Source organism: Chiroxiphia lanceolata, chromosome 7 (assembly GCF_009829145.1).
Source record: "Chiroxiphia lanceolata isolate bChiLan1 chromosome 7, bChiLan1.pri, whole genome shotgun sequence".
NCBI classification, from domain to species: Eukaryota; Metazoa; Chordata; class Aves; order Passeriformes; family Pipridae; genus Chiroxiphia; species Chiroxiphia lanceolata.
Window position 1 is genome coordinate 15,608,529 of NC_045643.1, and position 14,487 is coordinate 15,623,015.

General features: G+C 36.7%; 1 protein-coding gene across 7 annotated transcripts in view; it reads left to right on the forward strand.

The window, feature by feature from the left end:
* The window catches only part of ZNF385B (zinc finger protein 385B), a 164,075-nt gene that overhangs the window by 27,853 nt on the left and 121,735 nt on the right, over window positions 1–14,487 (forward strand). Inside the window, exons 1-2 of one of the 7 annotated variants that reach the window (XM_032693729.1) lie at window positions 11,894–12,396; window positions 12,573–12,641. In XM_032693729.1, coding sequence (XP_032549620.1) covers window positions 12,372–12,396; window positions 12,573–12,641 — 94 coding nt within the window. In that variant the 5' untranslated portion in view covers window positions 11,894–12,371. Of the gene's footprint in view, window positions 1–4,123; window positions 4,427–11,893; window positions 12,397–12,572; window positions 12,642–14,487 lie in introns of those variants that run through there. The other 6 variants (XM_032693728.1, XM_032693738.1, XM_032693731.1 and 3 more) reach the window with 6 other exon arrangements.

Sequence of the window (14,487 nt, forward strand, 5' to 3'; positions counted from 1 at the left end):
ATTCTCACCTTTTAATTTTTAATTGGGTCTAATCCTCTTAGTCACTGAGTAAATATAGCTACAGTGATATAGCATTACCTGTGTACTGTGTGTGTCACTGCAGTGTGATTCACAGAATCATGTCCTTTTTGTATGGGACATTTTAATTTGTGGATATTGTTATGTATGAGCTGCTGCAAAGACTTGGCTTACACTGTGCTGCATTCAGGTTATACAGAAGTGGGAGCTTGCAGGATTGATCAACTGTATTTTATCCATATGATGCTTTCTATCCTTTCTCCCTTTTAAGGAACTCATATTATTGTTTTTAGTCTTAAATCTACTTCTAAATACTTCACAATTGGATCTATAACTATTACTCTAAATTACTTTTTGGTTTTGCAGGATATAATGATCATGTAACTTCTCTTTATTCTCAGTTCACTGACTTAGTCTCAAGTAGCTGCTTCTGTTACATGATAACATTATTGAGCTATGTGCAAACCTGAGGGATGAAATGGCCCTGTTTCATATCTGACTCCTGGCGAGTGAGAACAAGTATCATCCAGAACTCTTCAAAATTTGTCTGCAGCGAAAAGCTCTTTTTGAAAGAAAAAGAAAGACACTTGACAGATGTTTGCTTGCATAAATTTGAGAGAATAAGAAAAAGCTCAAGCATTTTGGTTTGTGTTTTGTTTTTTTTTTTTGGTTGGTTGGTTTGTTTTTTTTTCATATTACAATTTAACATGTACATACAGGTTTTTTTCCTAAAGTTTAAAGCATTCACATAGCCTTCTAAAGAAAGGTTACCTGTACAAGATAAACCGCATTCATGGTAAGATTCTTAACACTGACTCAGTGCAGAACTGTACTTGTTCTGTATATTCTAGAATCAGGACATTTCAGTGGAGATTTTCAAAGGTGTATTTTTCCAACCTAAACTTTGAAGAAGAAAGGATGGAGACAAAATTTTGAAAATAATGGAAACTTTCCTTGCATGCAATAACATTTTTATTTTTTGAACAAATACATGCACCACAAGAAGCGATCAGTTATAGTAAAAACCGTGTTACTGTGTGCAAGATGGGCGTACTTTAAAATCTCGGTGCATGTTTGCCACCAACGTTTTCTTTTAAAAAACCTTTAGAAGGGGCTGAACAAAGCTTTTCAACACAAATCATTTGCTTTACCAAATGTTCAGGTCTCCAGATCCCAGGAAGATGAGGGCTGGGATTTCTCTGTAGGAACAGGCAGACTTCTGAGGGCTGGCATGGTTGGGTCTCTGGCTGCACGCACAGGTTGTCCCCAGGGCTGGACCAGTCAGAGTATGTTGCCACAAGCCCTATGCCCAGGGTAGGTATTTTTTCAGACATGCTTTGCATCTGCTGCTCCCATCAGTTGTTGGGAAGCCATTGCTGCTTATAATCAGGCCTCCTTTTAATTTAGATGCAGAGCTTTAGGCAATGAAGGTTATTTTAAAATTTCAGCTCAGGTTTTCTTAATTCTTAAGTTAGCAGCAAGAGATTGCGTCAAGGACTCCTTTGTCCTGTGTATGCAACTAAGACAGCACTTTATAGTAAAAGTGAGTTTATAATTATTTTGTTTGTTAAAACAAAAATGAAACTTGGGCAGTGATTTCTTTTTATTTGTTTGAAGGTTAATTTCCTTTCTAGACTGGCAGCTGGGATGCCTAAGGGTGCAGGCGCAATGTGTGAGTCCTTGCTGCGCTCAGTTGTTCCTTCTGGGTGTGTCTATACTAAAAACAATTGTGGTGACGTCAGGAGTACACTTTTGAGGCAGGTGTTCTGATTTTCCACACTTACCCTGCTTTGGTTCATATTTGAACAGTCGCAGACTTTACCAAGGTTTCTTTCCTTTGGAAGACAGTGAACCAAATCATGCAGTCCAGGAGTGTCTGTATCTCATGCTGCAGTGATAATGTGCTAATGCACTACCAGGCTGGTGCTTTCCAAAATAAGCCCCCTTGGAAAGGCTTTGGTGCTGTTTCAGGTACTCAACAGCAGCTGTCTGCTCCAGCAGTCTGCCTTCTGGTCCACACAGCTTCCTAATGCAGATGTTTGCCTCTGCCGATTTGAAATGTATCCAAATCAACTGACTTTCATTAAGAACTTTTAGATAATTGAAATAATTAGTGAATTATATTTTGAATTAGTTTCTTTCTGCAATCAAACTTAAGACGTTTCTGACAAGCCAGGATTCTTTAATGTTACCTATTTTATCATTATATAATTATGTTTGTATGTACAACTTGTAAAATCATGTAATATGATAATACTTTTGTTTCAAAATCTTTTACTTCAGAGAACAAAACCTATAACAGTGCTGTTGAAATAAAAATTTACAGAAAACAAAGGCAGTAGGGGAGGTTGTTTATGGTATAAAAATACATTAAAAAGTAACAAATACCAAAGCCCTAAGCAGATTAAATTTTCAGATGAAAATGTCATCTTAGCTCAGCTGAGTCAAGGATCTTGGTTGCTGGCCTTGAAATATGATACTTAAGCTTAAATGATTTAGTGTGACAGTCTCTAGCTTAGGTTTTCAGGATCACCAGTATTTTGTTTTTAAAAGCAATTAGGTACCTGTACTCTACAATTATTTTTAATGATTATTTTTATTTGATGTGATGTATATCTTAATGTATTGTTTATATTTTTTGTTTATTTGATGACAGAGCTGTCAGGTGTATGAAACAAACACATGACTATGAACTCAGAATACTTGATCAGTGAATTGTATTTGAGGAGGAATCTGTACAAATACTAAAATGTTAAACATGGGCTAGAGTTAGGAATGTGATGAGATGCTCTATCCCACCATATAAATGACTTGAACTTATTTCTGAAGTTTTTTCCATTTACATACCTGTGCCAGAGAACCAAGCAGACTTTCTCTTGGTAATATACTTATCTGGATAATGAGAGGAGTATTCGAGTGTTGCTTGTGAATACTGCTGTTGTTTTGGGGAGGATTGCTAGCACTGCTTGTGGTTTCATTGTTTGCATCCCTCATTGTTCCTGCCTAACAGGGTGGTAGGTGTACACAAAGTTCCGTGCTGCTCTGGTTCCCAGGCTGAAAAAGGGGCCTTGCTTTTGAAGGCTTTTGCTTTTGCAAGCTGAATATGTGTGCACTCTTGCCTGGAAAGAACTGCTCTTCTGTGCAGCTCCCTGAGACAGCCTTTGGCCCTCCAGAGTATTTGGGTAGTAGAGGAAAAGAATAAAGTGTAGACAGCAAGTTGTATATCCAAGAAAAGAGAAATATTTTCTATATGAGTTACCCTGGACCCCTTTATAAAGAGCCGTGCCTCCCCCCCACCTTTTCTTATCTGCAGGTTTAGCAGCATACCTTAAATGGAATACACACCTTCCCCACATTTATATAAAACTGTTCTTTTTGCAGCTTGATTCATTTATCACGATGAGGTTTTTATTCTCTAGGGTAAGTTAATATTTCAGGCTCTTGGATTGTTGTTCAGGAACTGTCATTTACCATGTATTTATGTAGCTCCCACAAAACTAACTTCTAGCTGGTGTTTCTCTGTACAATAGTTTGAATTGTGAAGTATTGATGGACTGCTATAGATAATACACAATGCTTGTATGAAGGCTGAAGATTTGGGTATGTGTAAAAGTGGAAAGCATTCATTGGTCTCATTAAAGCAGTCTGCTGTCTTCCACTGTTTCCATAACGTCTCTTGTTGGCATCCTTTTTGCTGAATAGTTGTATTTAAGGCAGTGGGTACTGCTATGGGCACTGGAAAGTAAAAAGCTCTGGAACCAGTGTTTAGTAAAGTGGAAGAAATGTATTTCAAAATAATCTTAACCTCTGCTAGAGATGCAATAATAAATCTGCTTTAAAATAGAGAGCTTGCAGAACAAAATAATGAGTTGTTGCAAGATGCTGTGCACAGACTGTGATATATTGCCAACTTATTATTTCTGAGCTCTGTGGTGTGTCAAAAATGCGTGTATTTCTATATTAAGCAACACCTCTGCAGTTTGGAAGCTTATTTGTTAGAATTGGTCTTTGGCTCATGCTGTGTAGCATTTTAAAAAAGAAAACGCAGTTTTAATAGTAAGGATAAGTTGTCTTCTAGTAACACTTTAGTCTCTTTGCTCTGTAGGTATGAAGCATCCATTAACTTCTGACCACGTCTTTGAAGATGGGATTATGAATCAACCAGCTGTTCTACGGGTCTTGGAAGAAAAAGGACTGAGGAACGACAGACAGGATTATCAATTAAGTAAAGAAAAAAAGAAGATACTGTTTTCCTTCTGTGAAGTGTGCAATATACAGCTGAACTCTGCAGCTCAAGCTCAAGTTCATTACAATGGGAAGTCTCACCTGAAAAGAGTGAAGCAGCTAAATAATGGAAAACTCCCTACAAGTACAGCTCCTGGCACATTGTTTGCAAGTACAAGCACAGGTACATAATTAGTTTGAGATGTTGGATTTTGGTCCAGAATTCTGAGGAAGCTTTTAAGATTTACCTTCCGCACCTAACATAAGCATTAAATTTAATATAGATTAATACTAGTAGTCAATAATATTTTACCATGTTCAGAGTTGCTGGTGTATTTCTCTTCCTGTGAGGCCAGTTGTATTGAGGCAATATTGCACTAATGTGTGATTAATTACTGTGTTGTACCTTGAGATATGGTCTATTTAAAGTAACTGTTGTGGATCCAAATAGTTACAAATTTTGTCATCTGCTTTTGCTCCCAAAATAATGTTCTGGAGGGATGCTGTGTGTAGAGAAACTTTTAAAGGGAATCTAGTAGTAGTAGGACAGTGGAGGAGGAGAGCTGGAATTTACAGTTGTCAGGGTTTTAATTACTTTGATTCACGGAATCATTTAGGTTGGAAAAGACCTCTAAGCGAGAAGTAATTTAAAATAAGACATTTTACTTACTGGGCAAAACAAAGGTCCCAAATGCTTGGTCAAAATGCATTTAGCATGCATAATGTAAAGAGGAAGAGCACATAATGTGTTTTTCTGGGTTTTATTTATTTATTTATTTTATTTCACATAGCTATTCTGAGAAGAATACAACGGATCTCAAATCTTCATAGAAGAGTTTTCTGAATTGTATTAAAGATTTTTTAATTATTATTAGTCACATGAAGGCATTTACCTTGGGTTCTTTTGTTTTGTATAGAAACAGTCAAACTGCATTAAAGGATTTTGCTTTTTGTTATTTCTGATTTTGATTCTTGTTAACTGAATTTGACTTATTTTGATGTCTGTAGTATTGTTTTGTTTGATTTAGAACTAAGTAGTGTAAGGGTATCACTAATGTAAAGCCTGTGGTCCATAAGATTAAATTCCTGTTGAATAACATCTAGATCAATTAATTGTGTGCATTCTTAAAATAGATTAATTAAGATTCCTCTGTGTGCTGATAGAAAACATTTTCAATGTTTGCATTGTATATTTTTGTTGCTTTTTGTTAGCTGAACCTCCTCATCTGATGTCTTTGCTGTCATTCCTGGGGATCACAGCTGATGCTCTGGCACCACTGCTTAAAGGAAGCTTTGATGCTCAGAATACATTTGTGTTTGCTGAAGCACATGCTTTGGAGTTACTGTATAGCTTAGCAGCTGAAATTCATGTTTCTTTGTGCTTTGTTCACCAGTCTCTACAGTGGACTATATCCTAGTTACGTCCTAGTTACACTGGTCTATCCAGTGCATGTTGAAATAGGCATTCTGTTTTCTTCATAGCTGAAGGATGGTGTGTTCGTAGCATTTCAAAGAAAGAAATACCTTGTATAAACAGTTTATTATGATTATGTAGACGATTTAATATACTGCTTAAGAACTAGTAGGAGAATAAGATTTACTGAAATGTAGTTCTCAAAGAACACTTTACAAAAATAAGTAGAAATTAATTTTCTTATAAATTGACATTATCCAGGCTCAGTTTTGATCCATGTTCTCTGGAGTGTTATTACTTTTTGTAATGGAAGTCTTCCTTCCCCATTTCTTCAGCTACCATTGTGAACAGAGGTAATTGTGCAGATGGTAAGAGAGCAATTATATTAATCTCACCTCACCAGTGAACAGACTTTATTCTACATACCAAGGAAGTAAATAGCCCCCTTCAGACTTCACTGTTATAACTACCTACCCTTCTAACAAACGAACTAATGAACAGCTCAGCACACCTCAGGAAACTTTTTGCAAAGGTTCCTGCTAATGTAAGGTTGGAGTTTTCCTCTGTGTTCATAAGATGAATGTGAAATTAATAATATTCCCACTGGAAGATAAGGTGACTGTAACATACACATGACTCTTAAATTTTCATTGACGGTACAGAAAACAGGATTACAGACCTGCCAGAACTGTCTTGATCCTGTGTGACAGAATCGATCTGTGCACCATCCCTGACACCAGACTCCTTGACTCTTGGTGGACTTTTTTCTAAATGGAGATGAACACAAAGGAGTCATGAGACATATTTTCATATTCATTCTCTTTGGATGTCCTCTCTGGGACAGGTGACTCTAGGTTGTTATAACATATCCTTTTAATTTTTGACTACCACTATGTTTTACAGCTCAATTTGTTAACCTCAATTTGTTGCTCATAACTTTCAGTAATTGGTAACAGTCGTTGTGCCACTATTGGAGTGTGTCATGGGTTGACCTTTATTAAGATTTGATAATGGTGTAATTCCAGGTCCTGGCAATAATACTTTAGAGTGTATAGATGAGGGGCTTTTATATATTTAAAGTCTAAATATCTTTTTAGAGATAAGTTTAAAGTTACTTCTCTGTATTTAGAGTAAGGGTACAATGGTCACAGGATTTAAAAAGATATTTAGCAAAATATTTTTCTGAAAAACTTACTCTATTTTTAGTTTATTTTGGCTCACTACATGATTACTGAAATACAGAAACTTTTCTGCTATTGTATCTCTACCTGCAATTTAAATTACTTCATAGCAAGTAAAATAAAGTTCTAGAGCTGCTTTCCTTTATGTTGCCAAACCCAAGAAATTAATTGACTACATTAGGCGACTTTGGTGATTCGATCCATTCATTGAACTCCTCCTTTTCTTTACATCGGTGTTGAAAATTATGTGTTTGAAAAAGAGTGTTCTACTTAGACAGTGTATTGCACATGGTGTTAAAGCCTTCACTATTGCTTATGTTAGTGATTGTTCATTCATATGCATCATGCCTTACTGCAGCTCAGGCTGAAGTTTGTCAGCAATGCCATTTCCAGGGATCATCCCTACCCTTGTGAGAGGCATAAGTGATGTATGGACGGGCTGTTGCCGGAAAAAAAAGGAATGTAAGAGGGAATGTGTGTTTGCTTTTGCAGCTTAAACTGGTAATTTTTTTCAGTTATTTCCTATAAGGAAAAAGGAAAATAAAGGATGGTTTCCTGCAGCCTTGGGGAAATGTATTTTGGAGTGAGCTTGTTTAAAACTTTTCATCAGCAGGTCTTGCTGGAGCCTGAAGTGGCAATCTCGTGGAGCAGGTCACAGCTGTGTGGGTACCTGAAACCCCACCTGCCACAGCTCAAGGCTCAAGGCTCCGCTCCTCAGAGGGGCCGGAACCACTTTGGAGAATGTGGTACGAACTTGGCTAATTGCTAAATCAAGACTGCTCGCTTCCCTTCTTCTGAGAGACAGCTAATGAATTAATTGTTCAGGAGATGAAGACAGGAGGGAGGCAGTATTTCGGAGGCTGGGAAGGCAGCAGGAGTGCGGGATGGCAAGGCTTCCACGAGATGGTGCTGGAGCCCGGGCCATGGAGAGACGAGCCGCGGCTGCTGCCTCTGGGGCTCGCTTGAGCCTCGTTTGTTAACCGAGCTATTGATAGGGATAACTGCGAGTGGTTTGCTGATATATGCAAATATATGTGGGCAATTTTATGGATGACTTCGTTTTATTCCTTCCATTTCTCCTTTGGAGGTGACACCGATTTTGCTCCACGAATTCTCTTTGCTTGTTCCCTGGTATCTCCTGGTGAATCTCCTGATTCTCTCTCCTTTGCCCCCATGCTAACATGGGAAGGGTTGGTGTAGTTTTAAGTGGACTAGAAATAACCTATTGAAGTCCAAATTTTACAGATCCTGGAAACGGGTAGTTTCCTTTTTGCTACATAAGGTGTTCAAATTTACAAGTGGGCACAGCAGAATCACTTTTTCCTGAGTCCTGGGCTATTTTAAAGACCAGATGTACTTTAGGGTCCAGGTGGCACTCCTTAATGCCAGTGTGAAGGTCTTGCTGGAGGTGTGATTGGGATGTCAGTGCATTGTGGTAGCAGCTCTGTGTTTTTGCTCTTGCAATCTCTGACCTTGCAGGACAGTTTTGGAAATGCAGTACCCAATACCATTCTTTGTAGGGAACAGTCCTACAAGTTAATGTGTTAACCCTGCAGTACTGAGGAAATAATTGCAGGATGATTTCCTGGGAGATAGTAAACACATAATTGTGTGATCTGGTTCACAGCAATGACAGCCAGGGATTTGTTAATATAGCCAAACAAACAAATAAATAAATAAATAAATGACTAGATTTCGTTTATGTTTGTGAATTAAATCAGGTAGTGGAATGGAGAAGGTAAAACAGTAGTCTTGGGCATGGGAGGAGAATGAGGGAGAACAGAGAAGGCAGGGTTTCTTTCCCTTTTGGCAATAGAAATTAGAACTTCTTTGCCTCCTTGTGCAATGCCATATAATAATAATACCATTTGGAAGTCTAGGTATCCTATCAAGTCAATAGAGGCAGGGAGGCTTACAATTGATAGCTCAGAATTATATTTCATAGGATCCATGGACTGTATAGCTAACTTGCATATTAGCTTTCCAAATTAAATATATAGAGATAGAAAGTGTTGAATAGTGTCTTCAGCCAAAAGGTAAAAATGACTATTGGTAGATCTTGAGAAATTATACTGAAAATATTCCAGATAGCTTTAAATCTACATCCCCACTTTTGGCCTCGTGCGTACAAGGAAGACTTTTTTTTAAAATGAAACCGTAAAAGAAATTAGCTTACCAGATGACTAGGTCAGTGCAGGATTAAATGATGGGTGGTCATAACAGAACAAAACTGCAGTGCATTGCTCTGATTTCAGTGGAGCTTTTCCTTGGTTATTGAAAGAAGAATCTAATCCTAAATGCAGGTCTTTGTATATAGGTTTGAATCCTTAACTGTCCAAGACTAAGCTTTCTGACAGGTAGCTTAGTTCTCATCTAAGATTGCTTTGTGCCAATGTGACGGAGAACAGAATTTTTCTTACTTTGATCTAGGTCCTCAATTCCTTCTCAATGTTTGTCTTTCATTAATCTAAAACAAGAACAATCTGATTTTTATTGCAAATCTTTATGAACTATTCTACCACGTGCTCAGAGGAATGGTAAGCAGCAATCAAAAGTATCTGGAAAAAGTTTGTGAGCTGAGTCCTATTAAATGTGTGCATGCATAGCTATAGAATTAGTGCATAAGTCTGTAGAAAAGAGGAGAAGAAGGATAGTAGAAAGCACTGTGGTCTTACTCTTTTTTTTTGTGCTATGCCAAAACCTTAGGCTTGTAGGTCAGCACTTGTTCTGCCCTCCATGTCTGCTGCCTACAGCCCAACCTTTTGGAAAGCAGTTTCAAGGTGCTGTTGTGAGGGCACAAAGTGGAGCAAGTCCTCGTCACTTCCCCTCTCTTTAACCCCTAGAGAGGGAGATTGCTCCACACTTTGCTATTCTACTCTAAGTAAAATCCATTTTTCTTTTGTAAAAGATTAGACTCTTTTGCTAAAAAGCAAAACTGTTACTTTCTCCAATATAATACCAATGATAACAAAAAGAGTTATGTGTGTGGAATGCAACTTAGTTTAGTGGGCTATTGAGAAACTATTAGTATTTCACTTCTCTCTACAGGGTATGTTGACTTCTTTTCTTATTCAGTGGTCTTGTATTTATAAGTGATTGCTATTTTTCTTTCACAGAAGTCATGATAGAATCATAGAGTATGCTGAGTTCAAAAGGGACCCATCAGGATCATGATTAGCTGCTCTGAAATAGGGGGATTTATTATATTTTGATGTACTTGGTACTCCTTACAAAATGTTGATGATGAGAGTTAATATCAAGGACCAGAGCTGATATTAAAGTTGTTTTCTTATTCATCAGTTATTACACACTGTATCCATAATACTTGGTTCTGCATTTGAGTAGTTGCACTGAGAAAGTACTGGTAAAATTAATAAAAATAGTAAATAGATGATATATGCAGTCACTGGTAGTCTTCAGGAAAAAAGATGAGAAAATTACAGTTTCACTGAGGTTGGTTGTTTTTAAGTAATTGGTAAGTTGCATTAGAGCAAAACACCCTAATGGCAAATAGAAAACCCTAACTCTTGAATTTGGTAAAGGCTATCAAACCAATTATTCATTTGTAGCCTCCACTTGGTGGAGAGCACATGAATGACATTTGTTATAAACAGTATATAACTAGTATGGAAAAAAAGTTGTTTATGGGGGTGGTGCTTTGGGTGAAGTGTGAAAGGATTTCAAAATAAAATTGGCTAATACATTTGGCATTCTTTGCCACTACTTTGCATAAATATATTCTTGTAGCAAAATTCCTTCCTGGAGAGTTTAATCTCACTTTGAGGGCAGTTATGCTGTGGTAAAGAACCAGCATTTAAGACATCAGATAATCAGATGTTCTAGACTTTAGGACCAAAAATACAGCTGTTCACCAACCATGGTTTCAAGCTGAGGATGGCTGCAGGATTGGTAATGATACAACTTCTGCTCCGGTTGGAGCGTCTCCCTGTTTAAATTAAACAGTTTGGGAAATGGCCTGGAGAGCTTCTTAAATCAGTTGAGTTCATGTTGCTGCAAGGATTTCTTCACTGTCTCATGGAAGGATGTGATCCACAGTTTATGGGTGTAGATAGACAGCTGAGATGAAAATGGATCTATAAATGCAGACTTTTTTATTCATGTGCATTTGTAACCATGATTTCTATGTTAAAACTGCTGAAAAATTAAAATAATAAATTCAGATTTTTTTATTATTTTTATCTTGCAAAAGGAAGAACTGATACTGTCTCTGTATGGTGAGTTTCCCCATCTGGGATCAGATCCTGTCAAAATTTCTTTCATAGTTGACTCATGACACAGCAGTATATTTGGATAACTGTACAGGTATTATAATAAAAAACTCCTGTGTTTTTCCATTTCTTTTAAAAACTAAACCTAGTTGTGATTACATCTGATTCTTATACTGCGTGTCTCTCTGTGTGAGTATGGACAGTGACACGTGTCCTCTTACCTTTTTTTGGGAAAGAAAGCCTATGAAGTACCTGAAAAGACAAAAAGATTTACACAGTGAGAAGTCTATGTGGGAGTAGGAAAAGCATGAATTTAATAAGCCATGGACATTTTTCATGCTAAGTAATAAAAAATTACTGTTTTTTTTTTTTTTAAAGACAAAGGCATTTCTTCATGTAATGTCGTGCTCTTAGTGATTTTTTTTTTGTTTTGATTTTTTTTTTTTGGTTTTGTTTGTTTGTTTGTTTTTTAGGGTTTTTTTTGTGCAGGTACTTAATCTGATAGACCGTACAGGTCTTAGCTGGGTCAGTATTCAGAATTTTTTCATCCAAATATTTATTCTTCTTTTTAATAGATATCCTATTTTTTAATGTAGAATAGAGTTTGTCTGTTATGTGGTTAAAAAGTACTTATTTGTTCATTTGCATAATTGTGAATTAATCTTATTTTAAAAAGCTGTAAGAAGTAATTAATTTTTACTGCTGAATTTTTTTTTCCTAATCACGAACCTCATCACAATACAGGCTGCTGATTCTCCTCTGTCTTGTGCTCATTGTAGGAAAGACAGAGCTATTTTTAACATTTACACAGTCTAGATAGATGATTCCTCATTCTGTGTGGTTTGGAGCTGAATCTGTAGAGCCTTTCATAATCATATTCTTTTATTTTTTTTTGTGGTTTGTTTGAATTTGATCACTGTAGCTGATTCCATGCACTGATAATGACGGCTTGGGTTGCCTGATTCTCAGCATAAATTCACGCAGACTTCTACTTTGACAGTGCTCTGTGTTTCGGTACGCATGAAGATACAGAACTGAAATTGCTTTGCTTTCTTTACAAATGACTCAGAGCGTGCTTGTCCTTCCCTAAAATGTTGCCAGCGTGTGAAGGATTTTCAATGAGCAATGCAATAAGCCGGCATCTGGGAAGGTTTGAGGCTGCACTGGTATAACAGTGTACTGTCACACAGATGATCAGGGCTGGAGCCAAGGCTCTGTAGCACCGTAGATCATATTGGTCACATATTGGAAGTTTTGTTTATGTAACTTGGTTGCTGTTTAACCTGCATAAATAGTATTGCCATAATGTGGAGTGGACTTCCCAGTAGAGGTGAGTCTCTTTTTTATTATTAAACTTCACTGAATTGCTTTGTGCTACGACATAAAGTGTTACATGTTTGGCATTATTTCTGTGTGCATGTCATTTCTGTTTTAGTTATTCCAGTGGAAAGGGTAACAAAAATGGCAATGCATATAATGCATCTTTTTCTTTTCTTCTTATTTCAGTATTAAAAGTAACTAAATATGTGGCAAGCTCCCTTTCCTTGCTTGCTGTTTGCAGAGGGCATCTTTCCAGTAGGTGACTTCCTATGCATTTTAAATTTTTTTTGAATGTCAGTGATGCTGTGTTATTGTTGTAAAAAGAAGCTTATTAGCAGTGTGACTAAATATCTCTTACCATAACTTGCATTCTGGCTTGTTAATTCTCAAAGTGTAGTTACAATGATGTGTGAAACACAAGAGCTGTCGGATTCTCCAGATAAACTAAGTACAGAATGAAATAAATTGTATGCTGGATTTGACATCTTAGATATGTCTGTCATTGTTAATATTAAAAGTTATGACCTGTCATGCCCAGGATAGCTTCCAGTAATTCATTTGCACTGACAGCTTGCTTTGAGAGGGGTATAAAATTAGTGTCGCTTCTCCCTAACCAGTTAAATTTGAGATTTAGTGCAGCAAGTTTTATTTAAGGGAACAGATAGTGTGTTAAAGGTAGTCCATGAAGTTCTAGTAGTAAATCTTTAAGCTTGAAAGAAGCATTATCATAAACTAAACAGACTTTGTACCTATGTGTTTAAAAAAAGGTTTTTTTATTGAGAATTTCACCTATAGCAGAACACAAAAAATTAGTTCAACTGAGTTACTTATTAAGCATTGCTGTTCTGCTAATATGTTTAGTTTGTGAGGTGAGACCTGCTATGATTATATTTGCGTATGCTGACAGTAATTTTTTTAAAAATAAAACAGGGAAAAATGTTGAAAAATATTATTTAAATGTTTTTCTTTCTTGCTGTAGAAATGTCTGTGCTTACTATGTAAAGACTGCTGTGGGTTTTTTTGGTGTTTTTTTTAATGAGGAACTAGGACAGCTCATGCTTTTTCCTGCTAAATATATTTATGAGGCAGCTGTTTTATAGCTTTCAGCTCCAAAGTTATAGATAAGTGTGTATTTGTTTGACAGAAGATTCGAGAATTTCCATTTACTGCCAGTACATGTAAAGCTTGGCTAAGCAGACTGCATCAGGAGCACACACCATTTGTATTAGCCAATCTGTCTTTGCAAGTCCCAGGGCCACTATCTTGCTAGAAGCCACTGTGTGCTTTTGAAAGCATGAAATTAGTTTTATACTGAGCACATAGCTTCTCGTTTAGCAGTTCTTTTTATGGTAATGGTCAATTTATGGTTCAGTGCCAGAATTTTGGTGTTCTGTCAAAGCTGATAGCTTCTGCTAAGGTGTTCTTTGGAGATAAAGACAAACAAAATCCAAAACAACACCCCTCCACCGCCAAAAAATCCCAACAAAAATGCAATTTGTCGTGGGTATCCTAAGGAGATGCTAATAAAGTTCTCCCCAATGAGCTAACTACTGACATTTCTGATAGCATTTTGGAGTTAGTTTGTTGTAGTCTTTCAGATAACATTTGTCATTCATCACATAAAATTATTAAATTCATTGTCGCTTTTTTACACTTCATGAGTTTGGAGGGGAGGTTATGACATGGAAAATTGCTCTCTCTTGATGCTAATTTGCTCTATGTGCTTATTTAATGATCAAGGATAAAATACACTTGAAAAATGTACATGAACCACCCTAAACATTCAGGAGAGATAATTTTTAGATAGAAACTTTAGAATACATTGCGAACTTTGCTCTTTCTTAAAATCTGTAGATGTCAAAATAAGTTATGTGTAAATAACTTTGTAAAACGGTCTTTAATACATATAACTCATAAACTGATAAGCCAACTTTCTTACCTGTGTTTTGTTCTTGGAAGAGTTTCATTATTTTTTTAACTCTACCAGATTTCTGACTGCTCCCTCACTAGCAACTATGTTTAATGAAAGATTAAGGTGGTTAACATTGTGCACTATTAGGCTTCACTTGGGTTACTTTGTCCAGCCTACCTTAATCTCTCT